Source organism: Pteronotus mesoamericanus, unplaced genomic scaffold (genome assembly GCF_021234165.1).
Source record: "Pteronotus mesoamericanus isolate MK-2021 breed Mesoamerican mustached bat unplaced genomic scaffold, CSHL_Meso_final contig_84, whole genome shotgun sequence".
Classification (NCBI taxonomy): domain Eukaryota; kingdom Metazoa; phylum Chordata; class Mammalia; order Chiroptera; family Mormoopidae; genus Pteronotus; species Pteronotus mesoamericanus.
The window spans coordinates 4,920,517-4,943,070 of record NW_026555267.1 but is presented as its reverse complement, the minus strand read 5'-3'; the positions used below and the strand labels follow the sequence as shown (position 1 = coordinate 4,943,070).

Here is a 22,554-nt window from a genome sequence, read left to right as displayed (position 1 = left end):
CTGCCCCTATGATTCAGGAACTTGCCCACTGCTACAGGTATTCTGTTGAGGGCTGGACAGCCATGTTTGCAACCCATTCGTATTATCTGTTATTCTCTATCAGGTTTTTTAAGTTGGGGTTCATACACACCTGAAAATGAATGCAATGTTGTATAATTGCACAATTCTGGGAAGAGGACTTTCCCCAGATTTCAGTGTAGTTCATGATCCAAAAAAGGTTCAGAACTGTCCTGTAGATATTCCTCAGAAGCTTGTTTTTAAGCTCTAAGACCCAAGAAATCTTATTCTCATTTCTGAGAAAATCTCATAATATAACATCTTAGAGTGTCCTTATATTATGAAGAAAGTGGAGGCAATTACCCAGGAGAAAATTTCAAATTGTAACTTGAAATAACCAGATAGCGATTGGCCAAAGGAATGAGGTAAAGGCTGCAGCCGAATTATCTACGTCATGGCAGTAATTTTCCGTTTTTCATTACATATGTAGAAAATGCTACTGTATAAAGAGAAAGAAAACTGAGCTGAGTTGATCTGATTACTAAACTTAAAAAGATATGTCATATACCATTATAAAAGCACTGGGAAAATATGCCAACATTGGCAATTATATTTCTAAATAAAAAGAAAACATAGAAACTATTTGCTAGTTTTAAGCAACAAACTATGTGTAATTTTGCAATGGATAAAAAGTGCAGATGGAATTTTTGACTCTTCTTCCAATGTAGTTCTGCTAAATTTCAAATATTTTCTTTGAATAATCATGTTTGACAAATATAAAGATTAATGTTAGCGAAGTAACTGAAATTAATGATGGCAATGTCCACTAGGCTGTGTCTGTGGGGGCACCTCCCTCCGCTGTTCCCACTCTAACTTACAAATGTCTGATGTGTAAAATTCTGAGCTTACACACGCAATGCATTAGGAGTGGTTACTTTTCATCTCCCCTTAAAATCTACAGGATTCCTTTACATGAGGAGCTCTTACAGGGTTTTTGAAATGTAATTTGATTTTTAAAAATGGCAATAGATTATACAAAACCAAAAAAAAATCCCATTATATAAATTCAGCAGATACTATTAAGAGGCATGATTTCCAATCCTGTATAAAATAGTATTGAAGTAAAAAGTTACCCCAAAGGATTTTTTACATTACTCTGTACCAAGTGAAGCCATTTACCACCCAGGATTTTATCCAAAACTTACTATATATAGATAATAAACAAGAATTTTATCTGTGTCTCTATATACTTATATTTACATATATTTACTGTCTGATCTTCAGTAGAGAAAAATTAAGAATGGCAATCTAGAGAAATAGTGAAACGTTAGAAGCCAGAACAGAAAACAGTAGGCAGACAGACTGACATCCGGAGAAGAGACAGAAAAACAGTAAGAAGGGTGTTCAAACCCACAAGAAGGAAAAGGGCCTGGGGACAGCAGGAGGAAAGGGGGGTAATGTCAGGCACTTAAGCTTTTACCCAAGGACCTCCCTGTGCTTTGAGATGTTGGAAGCTTCTGAGAGAACTGTCCTGCTTGTCTTTCTAGCTCAAAGGTGACTCTGTGGTCCCCAGTGATAGATCGTGCGTCTCCAGAAGAAAGGCCTCCTTGGGGCCCCAGCTTAGGAGTAAATGCCTGAGCAAGCAGCTGAGAAGAGCAGGGACGGGTTCAGCTCCGCACAGCCCTTTAATTAATCACCCTGCTCACTGCCCCAGGGCCTGTTCCTAGTGTTCCCTGCCTGTGATCCTGGGGATTTTCCCCTGGTTCTGCTGAACTCACTGTTTCAGCAGTGTTGTTTTTCATAGTTATTGTGTTTTGGGGTCTTTCGCTCAGCTGGGCTGTACCTTCAACCTTATTCCACCAGTTGTATATTATTCAAAAATTCCTCACTGTTGATTCCTCCTTTCCAGGTTTCCAGGGTTACTGTGGATTTATTTTTATGATTAATCTTCCAATTCAAAGAGACTTTGGATGGAAATAAAGACATATCTTAATCAGCTATCTTCTGTGGGAAGCCATTTGGGGCACTTTATATAAAACAGATATTCTTCCCCAACAATTAGTGCATTAAGATTTTTATTGCTTAGCTGTATCAATTTTACCGTAGTCAAATCAATACTTGAACACAATTAAACGGTCAAACTTGAAATTTTCTTTTTTTGTTTTGTTAAGTGAATTATTTTAAAAAGTGAAAAGAATTCAGAAAACTTACAGTCCATCTCAAGTACGGCACGGACAGATTTAACGAGCTCCCTGGATTCAAGTGCCAGCGTGGCGGCGACGTTGCGGCCGTTCCGTCCCAGCGGCGTAAGCGAAGCCTGGGAGGCTAACAAAGCTCTTCTTTCACTACGAGGGCAATAAAGCAAAGCTGCACTGATTACTCAGTAAAGAACACTGACCTTTGCTAAATATGAAGTCTTTTTAGTTATAAATTTGTACAAAAAATATTTCTCTGAGAACACTGAATTTTTATAGCCATAAATGAAGTAATTCACAGAAAACATTATTTGTTTTCAATTCTTTACTGTATAATAAATAGGCACATTTTAAAAATTAGGTTGATAACATACATAAGAAGGAAGAGATGGAAGGATGGTCCACCTCCTAAATCATTTGTTGGGCTTATTTTATAAGTACTTGTATTATGCTAACATGATGTAGCCTATTATTCAGTTTTGTAAAAATTCAAGTTAAACACACAAATTTATAACACCCATTTACTATTACTTCTGGTAATATTAACTATAACTTCAGTATCATATTCAATCATGAAATTATCTCCTAAGCATTTCCATTTGTTGCTCCTACATCTAACAGCCTAGCTCATTTATATTACTTTTAAAAATGCGAATGCCACCTGAAATAACTGCATTCAGATATAATTACAATGCAAGGTTTTACTGCAAAAAGTTATTATGCTAAAACTTCAGTTGAAAAGAGACAACTATTTTTTTATTGTCACCTGAGGACATACTTATTGAGAGAGACAGGAAGGGAGGGAGAGAGAGAGGGAGAGAAACACTGATGTGTGAGGGAAACATCGACTGGTTCCCTCTCATAGGTGACCCAGCTGGGGGCCAAATCCGCAATGTAGGCGTGTGCCTTGACTGGGAATCAAACCTGCAACCTTTCCGTTTATGGGAGGATGCTCTAACCAACTGAGCTACAGCAGCCAGGGAGAAAACAGACTATTTTAAACTAATGATAAAACCATACCTACTTGCTGTCCATCTTCTTAAACCGGATGGGATTAATTCACAAAGAGAAATTAAAGCATCAATTCTTAAATTCAAATACAGAGCCTTTATTCTGTGTAGAATGACCAAGACAAATATCCACTACAGAAGACATTATATATTAAAAAGACTGAACCGAATTTTGCTAGCATATAACTTTTCAAGACAAGGTGAAAATCTGCTTAATGTCACTTCTTAAAGTTATCTTTTTTTCCCCCCATGAACTAGTTTAAGGAAAGGGCAGACTCTGGCTTTTAAGTAGCCATTTTAACATTCATTTCTAATAACAGAACTTTCGGATTACTATTCAAGGTCATGAAGAGATGCTGGGGTTGGGGGTACGGGACACACCTGAGTCATGCCAGGGGAACCTGATCGCTGAGTAGTTTACCATCCTTACTAAAAATATTCATCATGGAATTCACAGAATTATCCTACATCATAAGTAGCATGGATAACAATTAAAAGTGTCAAATTCCCTCATTAAAAGAAATAAAGCATTACAAGTAAATGAGTCTAAAAGTGTACTACTATAGGAATTCTTCTAAATTCAAAAAAAGCTGTGGAAACCTAAAATATATAATAAGAATGCAATGCATCATCTTCGCTTCTTAAACTGCTGTTTTCATAGCAAAAGGAAGAATTTTCCTGTGCTTCTGCGAGCATACATCGTTAGAAGTTGAACGCTAATGTCAGCTATTATAAGATGAGGAAAAATTGCTTTGAAAATGTACAAACAGAAATTGTTCTTTTATATCATGTATCCAAATGACCATATTCTTGTAGTCTGAAATAAATGTTATTAGTATGATTGTAGCTCCTAGTAAGAAACTTTAAATCAGAAACTGTGAATAATAGCAAAATCAAGGTGTATTCTCCAAATATATTTTTAATTTATGTCTATTGAATGCTGAAAATGCAAGAAATTGATCGCCTGAGCATGTTTTATAAACTTTTGTTTGCCATAACAACTAATACCCTAGCTTGGGACTTACCCTTAGCACTAAACCTGTGTAGAGTAACTTTTATTCATACACAGGGTGCTTAAAGAACTTCAGGTTAATCTTGTCTTCACAGAATTACTGACAAAGACAAGATTCCTTCAACTTCAGAATACTAGGTTACAATGATTTGTTAAATACCAGGGGAAATTTCTTTCACAGAGATGGGGTCAAAAACAACACATCCTGTTGTCACGGGGAGCGTTGCGTTGCGTTGCGGGGAGCGCCATGGTAGAGTGTGGGGCTCCTGGATCTGAGGGTTACTGTCCAGAGCCAGCTGAGGAGGGAGCAGGGTCTGAATCCCACAGAGACTGTCCTGGGGTTGTCACGGATGGGGGGAATAAACGCAAGTTGTCCAAAACACTTCTCTGTTTGCCAGGAGAGAGGACATGGCTCTTCTCTCTAAGAGAGAGAAGGCCCCAAACCCCTTTGTCCAAACGCTTTTATTGAGAACCATATGCACAGGGGTATGGATGCAAAGCTCATCAATCAATGTCTAAAGGCTATGTTTACAGAAAACAGAGAGATCAAGGAAAACAATTGGAGGAACACAAGAGATCTGCCTCAGGTCAGGGTCTATGAATAATGTAAATCTCCTTCCCAGTATGAGCCAGTTATGGCTTTTGAGGGAAGAACAAAGCATGCTCAGAGGAACTTAACTTCTAGGCCTGACTGTCCCCGGGAAACCGCCCGATCCAGTTTAGGGCTGTACCTGCCTTTAGTATTGTTTCCAGCCTGAGCCCGGCGGGCAGGGCAGAGCCACCAAGAGATAAGGAGACTTCTTTCAGACAGAATGAGGACTCCTGGCCAAGTCCAGGCTGAGCCGAGGGGTGTGGGCCTTTTTGCCCTTTCTCCCTCAAGTCCTTGTCTGCTGCTTATACTAGCAGATATCTGGCTTAGGTTGTCCCTCCTCTTGAGAGATTTTACCTGTCATTAACAACTGACCATCACAGGGCCAAGCAGGGTGACGCGAGGCGGGCAGGGGCTGCGTCCCTGACAGGGGGACAGGTTTTGTTCCTCAGCGGCCTGTTTTCCCAAGTCCTCCTTGATTAAATCCAGCCTTGGGGCCCTCTCACCTGATGGCGGGGCTACAGTCCCTGAAACCAGACAGGGCGTTTCCCAACCCTTTGTATTTATCCCCACAAGACAATAAAGAACAGCATCGAGCAGGAGTTACGTAGCATCTTAAAACTAAGGGATTTTAGCATTTTAGTTCCAATTTTCAGACAAAAGTGTACTCAGTGGCCATACTCTGTAGAAAGTACTCAAATATTCTTACCTTAAAGTTGATAAATGAGCAGAATTATCAGAAAATACTTCTTGAACAGCCTAGCAACAAACAAAATAGTGAAGAAGATTTCTAAGTTTGATAGTCTTTTAAGGTGTCTTTTCTTGCTTAGTTAATATGTATAACCTCCTCCTTCAGGCTACTCCCTTAATTGATTAAAAGGTGTTTCTGTTATGTGATGTGGGGATCCACTCATTAACATGCCATTCTACTCAGAAATATAACAACTGTAGAAACTTTTCTTTATAACTGGTAAATATTTATCAAATAATGGTTATAGAGTATCAAGAGTTTTACTAGGAAATTATTCATTAACGCATAGCATCTATTTGGGATCATGTTGCCCTGTCTCAATCATTTCTCTTAGCAATGTGTATGTTAGCTGGTCTTCTCATTATCTAGGCAATTTTTAATCTGACTGTAAGTTCTTACTGCTGTTTTAAGCACACCAAACACTGACGTTTATCTATATGTTAATTGTTTATACATTTCTTAAAAGTGGACATAAATTAATATAATAGGAAAAGTTACCTCTACAAAATGAAGAAGCTTTTCAGTGGATGCCTCCAAAGTTTTCCGAGCCGTTTCCGATTTTCGCAATTGGCAGTCAAGGACTGTGATTCTCTTTCTTAACTCCTGAACACTTTCCTGGGAAGAGAGAGCAACCAGGTCACCTTACACACTCCTTCTGTTTAATATGACTGGCTCCTACTTTCACTTTTTGTTAACTAGTATCCTACATTGCCATATCATTTATTTTCTCTTTATTATGTATACCTTTTGATTTGGTGGCAGCACTTAAAAATAATGGCCCATTGAACAGTTAAACTGCACAGGGATGCTGCAAATTTTACAAGATAAGCTTCATATAACTTTATCGATTCCTACAATAAATTACATTTATATTAGTTTACAGTGCTTTTTTTTTTATTATTCCTTTGGCAACATGGCTTTCCAAATGCTGACAAAAACTCCTACCAGTGTGGCACAACTGAGGAAGGCAGAAGATAAGACACACATATTTACTATAACACAGTCCAGTGTGGAGCAGAGCTGGTGGGGAGGTAAAGGATCCCACGCGCAGTCCAGGAATTCCACGGAGATGAGCGAGAGCAATGTGGAGCGGGCACGCGAGGAAGGGCGCCCTGCAGCGTGACTTGCTCTGGGGGGACACGCTGAGCGCTGGCGCCGGACAGTCTGGGGTTTCATCAGGCACAAGTGGTAAACAGGAGAACTTTAACGGGAGAACTTGAAAGGGTGAACTAGAGAGGAACAAGCCCATAAACTGCACAACGGTTTAACTTTGGCCCTGGTGAGCAGATTAAGAAAAGTATCTGCTGAATAAGCGCCAACCGCAAGCCTCCGCTGAAGTAGGTTTAAAGTCTGAATTTATGCTACTGTGTAATCTGAAAATTCATAAGCTGAAATTTTAGTTGAAATTGGTCCCAGGCTGGTAGAGGAAAACACAAAGCTTCTACGGAGGGATATTTTCTAAACTGAAATTGTAAGTCATGCTCACATATATTGTATCAAAAGGACAGGTCCTCAGGAGATAAGCTACCGTAAGTGAAAGTCCACTGAAGGAAATGTGTCAGGGTCAGTCCTATGAAAACGACAGACGCTGGAGTGATCAGATACAGAATATATGGCAATGTTTAATATATCTTAAAAATTCAAAGGAATGGAAAGCATAATAAAAAGGGAGAAAATATCAAAATAGATTCAATGACATAAAAAATCCATCTTAAAAAATGTAATTATAATGAAATTAGAAACAATTTGCAAGCTTGCTTACTATCCAATTAGAGACAGTTGAAAAGAGAATGAGTCAAGTGAAAGACGGAGGTAAAGAATCTTATAATGAAGCAGAAAGATAAAATGGAAAGTACAAAAAAAGAGATGAGGTAAGGAGACAAAAAATTAGAAGATCTTGCATATGTACAATCTGAATTACACAAGTAAGACTAGAAAAAATAAAAAGAAAAATAGCTGAGGATAACTGCTTATGGTTGTTAGAAAAAAATTGCAGAAGACATTTTTCCTCAGGAAAGATATCAGGAAGCTCAATGACTCTAAATAATTAAGTTAGCACATGAGTCTTCCTAGTGAAACTGCTGAACATTAAGGGTAAAGAGACCTTAAAATCATCCAGAAAGCAACAATGGATCACAAACAAATGACAGATTGATGACTATTGCAACCACGGAGCAAAAACACCAAAAAAAAAAAAAAAGCTAAATCAACAATTCTAAAGGTAGCAAAAATGTATTTCAAAAACAAGAGTTCAATAAAGACACTTTCAGACAAATGAAAATGGAGAGAGTTTATTACTAGTAGATCTTCACTGAATAAATTTCTAAGAGCGGTACTTCATAAAGAAAGAAAATAATTTCAGCAAGAAGGTCTGAGATGCAAGAAAGAATGAGAAACATAGAAAAGGGTAAGCATAGTGGTCTAGCTAAACAAAGGCTGACTGCACAGAATAAACTGTAATAGTGTATAATTTATGACAAAGAACTAAAATAGTGACAAAAATAGAAATTAAGAAGGAAGAAATTATTGGATTTATATTCTAAACTGCTTTTATAAAAAAGGGTAAAGTTAGTGATTAGTTTTATAATTTAAGTTACAGAAGAATGTTAAATTGCTAAGACAATAATTAAAAATTAGAAAAAGAGTATGTAACTTGGGAACCAGAAGAGGGAAACAAATGGAAAGGGAGTGGAAGAATGCAGTAGAAGTCTGAACCAATTCAAAAAGGAGGAGGAGAAGGAGAGGAAGGAGAGGAAGTTGGAGGAAGGAGAGGAAGAAGAAGGATGAGAGGGAGAGGAGAAGGAGGAGAAGAAAAAGAAGACAGAAGGTGGCAAGAAGTAAAAAACACGAAGAAAACACGAGACAAATAAAAGGCACAAATTAAGAGGGTAGAGATGAAGCCAAGTGCATTAGCAAATAAAATAATGAAATTGAAACAATCTTTCTAGTTAAAGGTAAACAATTATTAAAATTGGGAAACACGGAAATTCAGCCACATGTTATTTATCACAGACACAATTAGAACACAGGGACACCAATAAGTTGAAAGTAAAAGGATGTAAAAAAAAATAGGTAAATACTAATCAAAAGAAAACCAGTGTAACTATTTTAATATCAATCAAAAACAAGCATTAAGGGGAAAAGGATGTTACTAGACTGAAGAATTACAACATTTTAATAAATGGATGATAACATAACTCCAACCTTGTAAGCAGCTAAAAGCATTACTTCAAAAACACATAAAGAACATTAATCACAAGCCCCCATGTGTGTGATTTTAATGCACTTCCCTGACAAATTAATATGACTAGAGAGCAATTGAACCCCACAATTAATGACTCTGATCTAGTGGTCTAAAATAACACAGCGACGTGAAACAACTACAGAACTCTTTTCAAGCTTCCTTTGAACATTTGCAAGCAGTGGCCATGTAGTAAAACAACCATCAACACATTTTGTTGTTATTCTGCAGACCAACAATTCAATTCACCTAACAATGCAATTCATCTTTCTGTGACCCATTCGTGTTTATAAATCAAGACTCAATCGTAAATATGTAAACTATTCCCAAATTAATCTATGCGCTTAAGGCATTTTCAGTAAAAAGGTTAATTTTTTTGGTGGAATTTATTAATTGAGTCTAAAAACATAAAAGATCAAAGGGTCATGTACTAACACACTTTTAAAGAAAAAGAATTAGGCAGGGTAAATAAGCTAACAAGACTTATGGCAAAAGATGTATTGGGTTGGTCAAATAGTTCATTTGTTTTCTGTAAGATGGCTCCAGTAGTGCTTAGTTGTCTTTAACTTCATTCAAAACAATTTTGTTAGATTGTATTGTGACAGCTGCCCTATTGGTATGCATAAAAAAAAAACACAAACTTATCAAAATTGCTGAATTCTTTTGTAGCCATTTTAATATTGAAGATGGAAGAAAATGAGCGACATTTTTAGCATGTTATGCTTCACTGTTTCAAGAAAGGTAAAAATGCAAATGAAATGCAAAAACAAATAAAAGATTTGTGCAGTGTATGGAGAAGGTGCTGAGACTGATTGAACATGTCCAAAGTGGTTTGCAAAGTTTCATGCTGAAGATTTGTCGCTGGACAATGCTCCACAGTCGGGCAGACTAGATGAAGTTGATAGTGATCAAATCGAGATATTAATTGAGAACAATTAGTGTTATACTGTGGGGGAGATAGTCAACATATTCAAATATGCAAATGAATAAAGTTATTGGTGAAAATGAAAAATATGTCCTTTATTTTACAGAAAAAACTAGGCAAACTTTTTGGCCAACCCAATAGTGATAACACAAAGTGTTATTTGAACAGGAATATAAAAAAAGACCAATAAAAGAGAATAGAGACCCCCCCCCCAAAGATCCATACACATAAAGTCTTGATATATGACAGAGCTGATTTTGTAGAGGAATTAGGAAAGAAGAAGCTTTTGAATAAATGGTGCAGCGACTTAGCTATTCATTCAGAACAGTGATTTTCAACCAGCATGCCGCGGCACTATAGTATGCCCCAAGAATTGTTAAATCATGCAATACCTGCCTATTTAGGGGCACTGACCTCTTTTCCCTTAGACTGTCAAATAAAAAGAATGATAACAGCCAATACAAAAATAGCTGTCCAGTGTGAATGAATCAAAATTAGGTCTTTTTTTTTTTTTTTGGTCAGATTGGAACCTTTTGGTATGCTATAGGATTTTGGTAATTAGTTTATGTGTGTCATGAGATGAAAAAGGTTGAAAACTGCTGATTTAGAAGAAATGAAAGAAGGAAGGAAGGAAGGAAGGAAGGAAGGAATCCCCAACTCACACAATGCCATAAAATCAAAGACAGAAGGATCAAAACCTTAAAATTTTTATAGGAAAATATAAAGAAATTATCTTAATATCTTTGGGAATGGAAGGACTTCTCAAAAGAAACATGAGGGAAAAACTGATAACTTTAATTATATGAAAATGAAAAACATCCATTCATTTCACCATAGGGTGGAAAAGGAAGTCATACACTCAGAAGATTTTTATAACATGTAATACATTATAAGTCTAGTAATGAGAACATAGAAACAATTATTATATGTCAATATGAAAAAGACATACCAATGGAAAAACAGCTAAAGGATATGAAGAGCCATATCATATAGAAAGACAAATGTCTAATAAATACATAAGTATATGCGCAGCTGTCTATCTGGGGCTGGGGAGGGGGCAAAGCCCCGGTTTATAGCGTTCGGGGGTATAAATAACTCTGTCATGGCTGTTTTCAAGCTACCAACCTGACGTCACTAACCAGGGAGCTGAGAAATATGTACCCAATCACCTTTCCTGAGCCAGTGCCAGCTGATCCCAGCATATCAGCAGCTCAAAGTCATTAGTAACCAGGGAAATTCAAATTAAACTATGAGATACACTTATCACACTGGACAGACTGATAAAAGTAAAGGAAAACAGTGTCAGCAAGGATGTGCAGTAAATGGTGATTCTCATTCAACTGGTGGGAGTAAAAATCAGTTCCAATCCTTTCAAACAGAATTGGGCATTACCTAGGAAAGTTGATTGTACGGTCATCAGCCAACATAGCAATTCCACTCCAAGCTATGAACTGAAGAAAAACTTCTACACACATAGAACAGGATATATATATATATATCCAAAAATGTTTTTAGCAACACTGTTCAGAATAGAAGAAAATGAAAACAATTGGACCATCCAACAAATACAGAATGGATAAATATTCTTTAGTACAGCCATTCAATGGTGTACAAACAAAGCAATGAAAAGACATAAACTAGCTATAAGCTTTAAGTGGATAAATCACAGAAACCAATATTGAATGAAAAAAGCAAAAGGCAGAATAGCACATGCAATATATTTCTATTTATATAAAGTCGATAAGTAGGCAAAATGAAACAACATATTTTGAAGGGATATAAACACACACTGTAAAATTATCAGCAAAATGGTTAACACAAAATCCAGGGAAGTCATTACCTCTGGGGCAAGGGAGAGAGATCAAACTGGGCAGGGACATTGTGCATTTTCAAAAATATTGGTAAATAAGTAAATGAACAGAAAACACAAGGGAAAATTATAATGACAGTAAAAAGTGCCCCAGCTGGTGTGGCTCAGTGGACTGAATGCTGCCCTGTAAACCAAAGGGTTGCTGGTTTGATTCCCAGTCAGGGCACCTGCCTGGGTTGCAGGCCAGGTCCCCAGTGGAGGGCGCATGAGAGGCAACCACATATTGATGTCTTTCTCCCTCCCTTCCCCTCTCTCTAAAAATAAATAAATAAATTTTTCTAAGTAAAGTAAAACGATTGTTATAAAAAGAAATCTGTGTCTTAAAAATAAATATTTGAATATAAGTTCTATAACATCTTGGCCAATGTCTCTTCCAGTAGTCTCACACAATTAGAAAAACAGTTTCTCTTTGTCCACTGGTGTTGGGTAAAAATGTTGAGATGCCCATGTCTAAAACCTCTTCTTTGAAAAAAAAAAGATTGTTTTCAGAGATAGGTTACTAGATTCACTAAGGGTATAGTTAAGAGAAATGGCGTATGATCCCATTATGCTAAAAATGAATTGAATTAATTTTACTACCAGACAACTTAGAACAAGTGTTCCTCAGCTAAGGAGCTGGAAGAAAGAATTTCAAATAACCTATGTTTTTAAAAACAAACTTAAATAAATTCATCTTAACTCCTTATATGTTGTAATTTTTTTTAGAGACTAGTTTTCCTTGCAAAAAGTACTTTGAATATTTTCGTCATTACAAAATTTTTTTTAAGAATCACGTTAGAGTTACATAAAATAAGTACATATCCCCATTTTTAGAATGTAAATATTGAGACAAAAATAAACCAATATATGTAATATTCCTAAGTTTTCCTGCTTTCTCAAGCAACATGTTTTCCCCTTGGCCTTGTGGTATTATCAAACGGTGATGTGAACGTCAGACTTTTTGTGGAATTGGTTTACATGGACAGATGTAAGGAACATATTACTAACTCTTAAGAGCTAACCTGAGGAAATTTCACATTCTCTTCTGTATTTTGCTTGTCTAAAAGGAGTTTCATTGGTATATTTAAAGTATTTAACTCTTATGTTTAAATAAATAGACAAATAATTCAAAGTTGCTTTATGTTCTCATGAAAGGTGATTGGATTAGAGATATAAACACCTATCATATTTATAATAAACTATGAAGTTAGAAAATATCAATTTCAATTTATTTTATATTCTATCTTGCCTCCATGAAGTCAATCTGTATGTCTATTATAGTTTTTGAACACCATTTAATGAATATCGTATGTACTATAGGAAAAAAATCACATAAAAATGCATATAAAAAAGTTCACATTGCCTTCCCAAAAGCATTCAGTGTTTTGCTATTGAAATTTGAGCCTATTATATTCAAACTCAGTTTCTTCCTATTAATTATCTTGGGCCTTGGGCAAAGTTATTTAACTTTCACACTTCCTTGAGTGCTTTAATAAAAAAGCAAAACCCATCCCTAAATTCTCCTCCTCCCATCCCCACAAGACAAATTAGCAAGTTTAGAAACAAAAGAGAAAAACAGTGTAATCAATTAAATGCTAAATAATTCCAGGATTTAATGCCTGAGCTGTACAATGCTGACCGATGACCCAAATAAATTTGGGGCACATGCTTTTCCATCACAAAACTATCTGAATAAAGGGAGGCTCACAACTTCCACATTGCCCCCATCACTACACATCATCCTGTCATTGAATAATAGAAGACAAACACTGACCTAGTTTAGAAGTGCAGATGAAAAGAAAATGAAAACAGGATACATGACAACGGCAAGGAAACCATGGTAACTAGAAGAGGGGACTGTTTTGCTCACTTTATTTTGGTCAGAATAATCAGCAAGCTGAGCCTTCAGCTCTGTGATCTCGGCCTCCAGCAGACGGATCACTTCTTCGTAGTCCATTTCCATTCCATGCGCCTGTCTCTGTGCGGCTTCGGCAAGATGAATCCGACTTCGCAGGGCTCTGGTTTCTTCGATGACAGCTTTGGCTTCCTAAAGATTTCAAAATTGGTGCCAATGTGAAAAAAAAAAAGGCATGTAAAAATAGTTCAGTGGTTTAAACAAAATATTTCCTTCCTCAAGAGGTTATAACTCCAAAACTTAGTGTGTGTGTATATATATATATATATTCCTCACATCTTGATTGAAAATTAACATTCATGTATTTTATGGTATAGAATAGCTGCCTGGTCTTACTTTTCCTTTGTTGATTTTTGGATGATTTTGCAGTATGGAATATCCAACTTCAAACACCTAGCATAACATTTTGAGAATAAGGGGAGTAGAAGAGAACTGAAAACAGAAGATAGAAGGATAAGAATCGGTTCAAAAGATAAAAAGAGTAGGGTTCCACAAGACTCAGGTAGGTGGTAAGGCTCATGCTCCAGGAATGCTCTTGCAGCTTCATCACTGCTGTTGAGAGATCCACAGTGTTGTGGGGCTTCTCCAGGGTCCAAGCCCTGGTAGCCAAAGCTTACTGCTACACATCAGTTGACCTGCTACCTCTCTTTTTCGACTTAATCCAAAAAAATATAATTCAGTAGCAAAATATATAGCTCCTTCCATAGGATGCAATGCTCACAGAGACATTCATTGAACACATGTTGTGTCTCAAGTGATTCATGTGTCTTTTCTCACTTAACTTTTATAACAACAGTGAGAGAAAGGCCTTACCTAAAAATAATTTTATACATAATCAAACAGAGGCTCAGGGTAGTTACATAATCCAAGGTCACATAGTAAAACGCCACAATTTAAACCCAGGTCTGTCTGACTCCAACCAATGCTTGTTCACCATTTTACTCTGCTACCAGATGATAAGTACAAACAAATGAAAAACAAACAAAAATCTCCATGTTTTAGTTACATTCTCCACCTGAGGAAGAGGATGGGGTGGCCAGCTACTTGCTCTCTCAAAATGTGCCTTGGTGCTGGGTCAACAACAGTCCCTGAAGACACCAATATAATTTAAATGGCAGTTATACTATAAACCAGTTCTTTTCTTTACTTGATGCAGAAATCTCTTTTCTCTGCAATCGAACTTTCTGCTCCAATTGCCATGCATTTCAACTATGGCTATTTTAATATTCTCAAAACTATTATAGGATGCTTCATTTTCTTAGCCTAAATATGATTGAAGTGAGAGGAGGGTTGGGAATATGGACATATTTTTAAGGGTCAAATTTTCACTCATACATTCAAAAACTATTTATTAAGTACTTACTTTGCATCAAGTTCTGTTTTTGGTACTGAGGGTAGAGCACTGAACAAAATAGACAAAAAATCCTCCCCTCTGCCCCCAGAATATACACTCCAGTTTGGAGAGAGAGTAAATTAGGGATTATCAGCGAAGATCTCATTGAGAAGCCAGTGGACCAGAGACCTGCAGGAAGGAGGAGCCCTGAAGATTTTCCAAGGAGGAGCTTTCTGGGTAGAGGGAACAGTTTGTGCAAAGTCCCGGAGGCAGGACTGTGCCTTGTGTCTTCAGAGAACAGCAAGGAAGCCAGTGTGGCAGAAGTAGAGCGTAGCAGGGGACAGGGACGGAGCAGGAGGGTATGAAGGCAGAGTGGTAACTGCGGGGAGGCCAAGGGTGGGGCTGGGGTGCAGTGGCCAATCTTAAGGGGCATTGAAGGCAATTGCAAGGACTTTGGTTTTTCTCTGGGTGAGATGGGAAGGGAATGGAGGGTTTTGAGCACAGAAGTGATAGAATCTACTTAAATTTCAAGTGGGGATCTTTTGCTGCTGTGTTGAGGGTAGAATGTAGGGGTTGCGCAAAGGTGGAACAGGGAGAAAGGGAAGGGGGCAGAGAAAAAAATAATTGTGGCTTGGATAAGGGTGGCAGTGGCGGACATAAGTGGTCAGATTCCACACGTAGTTTGAAAGGATCGTTCATCATCATTAATAACCTTTACTTATTAGCAAATGCTGTATCGGGACAGACATGCTATATCATAAAAAATACAAAGGTATCTTTCACCATCCCTTTTCTGGCTCAGCTTAGAACATTAGGTCTGACTTAGAGAAGTGGAGGAAGAGAGTAGAGCATGTTAGACAAAATGAACAATGTGAACGAAGGAAGAGAACAAGGAAGAACGTGGTGCCTTTGAGAAAGGGCACTAGAGATCAGTTTTGACTGGAGTCCATAGGGGAGCGATGAATAAAAAAGGTTAATGACAGGGAGAGGAAGGGCTGGGCTGTGCTAAGAATGGCATGACAGGCAAAAAAAAGTATTAAAAAATTTTATTGAGTGTATTGGGGTGATATTGGTTAATAAAATTATATACATTTCATTTATACATCTCTATATTGTACTGAATGTCCACCAATCCAAGTCAACTCTCCTTCCATCAACATTTATCCTTTTACCCTCTTCTCTACCTCCATCTACCTCCTTTCCCTCTGGTAATCACCATACTGTTGTCTGTGTTTATGAGGGTTTGTTTTTTTTTTTTTTTTGGCTCAATTCTTTCATATTTTTCACCCAGCCCCCCAACCCCTCGGCCCTCTGGCAACAGTCATTCTCTTCTCTGTACCTAGGAGTCTGTTTCTATTTTGTTTGCTAGTTTATTTTGTTCATTAGATTCCATATATATGTGAAATCACATGGTTCTTGTCTTTCTCTGACTGGCTTATTTCACTTCACATAATGCTCTCCAGGTCCATCCATGCTGTCGCAAAAGGTAAGATTTCCTTCTTTTTATGACCACGTAGTATTCCATTGTGTAAATGTCCCAAATCTTGGCTATTATATATAATGCTGCAATGAACATAAGGGTGTGCATGTTTTTTCAAATTAGTGTTTTGGGTTTCTTTTGATAAGTTCCCAGAAGTAAAATAGCTGGGTCATAAAGCAGTTCCACTTTTAAGTTTCTGAGGTAAACCCATACCGCTGGCTGTATCAGTCTGCATTCTCACCAACAGTGCAAAAGGGTTGCCCTTTCTCCACATCCTCGCCCGCACTTGTTGTTTGTTGATTTATTGATGATAGTCGTTCTGACAGATGTGAAGTGATACTGTGGTTTTAATTTGCATTTCGCTGATGATTAGTGACATTGGGCATCTATTCACATGTTTATTGGTCATTTGTATATTCTCTTTGAAGAAGTTTCTACTCAGGTCCTTTGCCCATGTTATAATTGGGTATTTTCTTTGGTGTTAAGTTTTATAAGTTATTTATAAGTTTTGGATAGTAACCCCTTATCTGATGTGCCATTGGAAAATATGCTCTCCCATTTAGTGTTGATGGTTCCCTATGCTCTGCAAAAACTTTTTAGTTTGATGTAGTCCCACTTGTCTATTTTTTTTTTTTGTTTGTTTCTCTTGCCTGAGGTTATATACCAGAAAAAATATTGCTATGAGAAATGTCAGAGATTTTACTGCCTATGTTTTCTTCTAAAATTTTTATGGTTTTGAGTCTAACATTTAAGTCTTTAATCTCTTTTCAGTTTATTCTTGAGTGTACGATGTAAGAAAGTGGTCTAGTTTCATTTTTTTGCATGTATCTGTACAATTTTCCCAACACCATTTATTGAATAGACTATCTTTACTCCTCCGCATGTTTTTGTTACTTTTGTCAAATATTAATTGACCATAAAGGCATGGGGTTACTTCTGGGCTCTCTATTCTGTTCCATTGATGTATATATTTATTTTTATGCCAGTAACATGCTGTATTGATTACTATGGCCTTGTAGTATAGTTTGATATCAGGTAGCATAATTCCTAGAACTTCGTTCTTTTTCTCTTTGCGGTGGCTATTCAGAATCTTTTGTGTTTCCATATAAATTTTTGGAATATTTGTTCTAGTTCTGTGAAATATGCCATTGGCATCTTGATAGGAATATTGTTGAATCTATAGATTACTTTGGGTAGTATGGACTTCTTAATGATATTCTTTCTGGCCATGAACATGGTATATGCTTCAACTTGCTTGTATCTTTAATTTCTTTCTTCAGTGTCTTATAATTTTCTGAGTACAGATCTTTTACACCCTTGGTTAAATTTATTAATAGGCTTTTTTAAATGCAATTGTAAATGGGATTGTTTTCTTAGTTTCCCTTTCTGAAAATTTATTATAGGTATATAGAAGTGCACCTGATTTCTGGATATTTATTTTTGTATTCCATCTGGGGAAGCAGAAATTGAAGAACATCATGCTTTGGAAAGCTAAAGCTGGCAGCACGGTGCAGGCTGGAGAGACATGGCCAACCAACCACCTACTATACCCTTGATTCACAGAACTTTATTTTCTTATTTTGTAAAGTAATTTTCTTATAATAAAAGGGTACTTGTAAAAAGAAATAACCAGGGAAATAAAAAGACAGTTATCTAGCCACATCAGTCACGTTTAGTTAGTTCAGCAGAGGTGATCAGGAGTCATCTTGTCGCAGCTGAATCATCTTCACATCGGTCTGTCGCCATGTGTACAGAGGTAATGGCGCCATGTGCTGGCAGTACTCTGTTTTACATGGATCAACTCCATGCATCTGCATACTGCTGTGTGAGGTATGTCGATTATTATCTTCATTTAATGGACAGGAAGTGAAAGCACAGAAAGGTTAAGTAACTTGCTCAGAATCACAAACCTAGTAAGTATCTGAGCTAGGATCTGAACCAGGCAATTGAGTTACAAAGTTCACGTTCTTGGCTACCATGCCATGCTACCTTTCCAACTACACAGAAAGTGCTAAAAAATTGCTTGTAGATGACAATATCATCATTGCCCAATCCTACACGAGCATAGGATGTGGCCTTTACAATCTACTCAGAACCATCGGAGGCGGCTATGTTGTCCTCCATTTTCCATTCAATCAGGCTAGGGAAAAAATACGTATGTGTTTACATATATACACACATGCAAACACACACACATACATACATATAGTCACTGAAGAGAAAGAGGAGAGGCAGAGAATTCTCCAGAGCTGCAGTGAAGGATAACTAATTTGATGACTTGTCTCCTTCACACTCACTTCATGCAGCTTTTATTCCTCTATAAAAACAGCACTTTTATTTGTGCTCAAAGAATGCTAGTTAATTAAATGGAGAATCTGGATGGAATTTATATACTCATTAGAGCACACTGATGGTAATACAGCGTGAAGTGCAGCAGGGTGGTAAAAGATGCAGAGGTTTTGATGCTGAATAAATTCATGCTATTTCTTTTGTAAAGGTATAACTGTCAAGTTGGTAGATGTGACCCCTTGGCAAAGTTCTAGCCCAGTTCCCACTGAGTGGCTGTTTAAAAGATTAGTGCATTGAAATGATGACTCTTAGAAGAAGCCATAAGGAAAAGATAGCAGCACTATTCTGTGCTTAACAATACAGGATCACATAAATCCATTTTTTTTCCTTTTCCTTCCAGGCGTCTTCTGATAACTAACTGTAAAGCCTCCTATGTCAGTAACAGTTGAGCCAGAATCTTCCCAGTACCTCACCATGAGCCTGAAATCCCATTGGGGTAAATGCTGCAGCCAGTTCGCTGACTTATTTTGCATGAGATAAAGAGTAATTCAGTTTAGAAAGTTAAAAAAAAAATAGAGAAACTAAGGTATAATAGTAAATCAGAAAAATCAACATAAGTATTATTCTTTTCAATACTAAGCAATATGAGCAAATACACTAAAGAGGACTTGGATTATGAAGTCAGATTTCTGAATTAATTTTTTGTTTTTTGGAGGCACAGGAAATGCTTTCAACTCATAATGTCCCACTGTAAAATGAGAGTTTTTCCATCTCACAATTTCACAATGAATCTTCAAAGGAAGATCAGACCAATTCTTCTTTGAAAATATACTTTACACTAATGAAAATCTTCACAGGCTACAAATACTTGGACCTTAGCTATGTGACTGTGTTGAGACAAAGGGCATTATAAATTCATACAAAGGGCAGTAAGAGCTTGGAAGGAAGACAATATGGTGTGTGTTTTTCTACATACAGCAAGCAGTTCTTCCCATGCAGCAACATGACACAGAATTCAAACACATGGGTACGAAATGAGAGATACCGAGGTCAGAATCTTAGATATGGGATTTTTTTTCCACTTTCTTGTGGTATAATCCTTTAAGACTCAGTTTGTTCATCTGTATCATGGGAAATAACAATACCTACTTTGAAAGGTCAAAACAGCTCTCACAAGAGGATTAAAGAAACTATTATGGTTCTTGTTAACGGTGTTTTTTTTTCTCCATTCCTCTTTACTGCTTTTGAAAAACACACATAATTACCTATGCAATTAGAGAGTTAGTCTAGATGATTTAGTACGGACTTTCCTGAGGCACTCACTTAGTAATGTCAGTTATTGAAAGATAGAGAAGTTGCTTACAAACATAATGCACACACGTCTTTTTTAAGGTTAGCAGCAATCATGTAAAATCTTTTCTTCTCTAATTATGAGTCATAGTGGCTCCTGAAAGTAAAAGGGAAAAGCAGGAACAGCAGTTGCACATTTGTAATTCGGCTAGCACATCCACATCACGGACCTCTGAAGTTCTGTAATTTTAAGCTGATCAATAAATCTTTCAAAATGTCAATGGCTGACAGGAGAAGAAGGAGACTTCAAAGAGATATATGTTTTAGTGGAATGTAACTTACGCTACCAAGCCCAAAAGAATACTTCTCTTATCAGCTTCCTACATTCACTCACTGGAAAACCTTTCTTGGTCTGGGTCCCATTACAGCTTGTGAAAAAGATTAGGGTCACTACAGGAAGAGGGCTGTTGAAGGAAAAGTGTTTAAAAGCTAATTTTATCTAGTTTCCTTAACTTATGTATCAGATTTAGTAAGACATGTATGATATTATTCTCAACAGATGACCTCAAAGTAATTTGCAGATATTCATAAACAAATGTGCAACTCATCCCTCAAGCATGGATGCACCTGGAGAAGACAATTAGTCCACAGAACTTTACACATGCCTCTGGTCACTGCTGTCTCCTTTCGCGTTCCTCACTCCTCCTCCATGCATACATCAGGCCCAAAAGTCCACCTCCTTACCCAACTAGCTACTGAGCACCTTGAGGTCTTCCTTTAGGATGTACTTGTGGCCATTCCTTAATTCCCATTTACACCACCACATTACTGATTTGTGTCTTTTTCAGCTCACACGAAAGTGCTATGAAATGACGGACGCGATCACCCTGCCTCCTGTTTTCTTCAATATGGTGTGTTCTGCACATCGCTTCTGAAGGACCGATTTTCCTAAAATATTGCTCAGTTCCACCTTAGGTAACAAGCCTAAGTACATGAGACAGGATGAAATACATCCTCAATGTCCATAATTCAAGGTTCTCTACTACTTGTTCCAAACCAATGTTTCCAGCCTTAGCACACTCCACTGTCTTCCAAGATCACCATATCCAAGTACATTAACCTAACAATTTCCCCAGATTAAACTCTCCTACCTCTAAGATGCTTTTGAGCACATTAGTCTTTGCACTAAGTGTACATACTTTCCCCATTTTATCTTTATCCGATTCTCATCTATCCTTCAAGAGCTACTTCATTTTACCTTCTCTAATCTTTCCAGTTCACTTTAGCTTACAATGATTTGCCACTCCTTTTATCTTTTATATCTGCTGTCTGTAATTAATCACATACTACTTGGTATCCTTAGTAAGTATCCCTACTGCTATCTTGAAGTGTCTTTAAAACATAAATATTTTACTAGCTACATTTCTAAAATGAAAGAGTCCTGGCATCCCAAATGAGAACACAGGCTGTCTGAGAGTAAGAACTCTACCTAATATGAACGGGTGCTCCACTTAACATTAAAATGAGTTATAACTGAGTTGACAACAATGGCAATGACTGTTTTGTTTTTCATATGCTATAATAATTGCCCTAGAGAACTTAATTAGGTAAGAAGCTTTCATAGAAAAGATCTTCATAAAAAGTTTCAACTTTATGGAAATATTAATAGAATTATAGTGCATTGAAATAATTATAATAACAAATCACAAAACATGCTATGAAAAACACCACATAATAAAAAGCAAATTATTTCATTAAATTCCTTGTTTTTTTCCTTTATTCAGGAAATTCCTTTATTTCATCTAAATTAAACAAAAATCCATTTGTAGTACTAATCAAGCAAATGAGATTATGTTAAAATCAAGTGAAATGAAGAAAATACCAAGGTTGATAAAAGACAGTTCCACTTTATTGTTTGACAATTTTATTTGATTTTTCATTAAACAGCTTTAAACAATTTAAAGATTGAATAACTATGCACACCAGTTTATAGTTCCCTAAAAATTACATTTTCCCATCATAAGTTAATATCTAGTACCTGCTCTCAAAAGAACTATATATCTTGAGGTCCTTTCTGACCCTACCTACGTATATCCTTGATTCAATGATTTATGTGGTGACACTTCTTTTTAAAGTGTGTAAAAATAATAGATATTTGAAAATCCAAGAAATAAAGGTTTTCTTTAGTTTGTATGAAAAACCAAAGTGCTCACTTTGCAAAGGAAGATTTGGTTAAGCTTTCTGGATGAAAAGGAGGTCAATCAAATTATAACTGGCTCAATTAAACCTTCCCATAAGTTGTCAACTTCACGTGACTCTGGCTCATTCTCCAAAAGGTGCAAAATTGAGTTCTGCTTCTGAACATCAAAGGCTATCGAAGAAACAATTTTCAATCTCTGTTTACAAAGAGAAGTCCCTAATCAAAGACAGACACACAAGAACATCTATCTGGTAAATTTTATCATGTGAACTTATATACAATATAAATATTAATTAGTTAAAACCTTGTTTTGACAACATATTTAACCCAAAACATATATTTTCCAGTTTAGTGAAGAATGATATAAAAGAAAAACCCATATTCCTCTTCTCTAATTCTTGTAATAAATGTACCAAAAGGGAACATTTATGGTATTGGAAATTCCTTTTCATAATTAGTATTTGAATTCTGTTCATCA

General features: G+C 36.7%; 1 protein-coding gene across 1 annotated transcript in view; it reads right to left on the bottom strand.

Annotated features, from left to right (window-relative positions):
- Positions 1–22,554, bottom strand: part of STXBP4 (syntaxin binding protein 4) — a 136,433-nt gene that overhangs the window by 49,422 nt on the left and 64,457 nt on the right. The window contains exons 13-16 of the mRNA XM_054585433.1: positions 13,440–13,616; positions 6,053–6,169; positions 5,513–5,562; positions 2,209–2,342 (exon numbers count right to left, since the gene is read on the bottom strand). Coding sequence (XP_054441408.1) covers positions 2,209–2,342; positions 5,513–5,562; positions 6,053–6,169; positions 13,440–13,616 — 478 coding nt within the window. The remainder of the gene's footprint in view (positions 1–2,208; positions 2,343–5,512; positions 5,563–6,052; positions 6,170–13,439; positions 13,617–22,554) is intronic.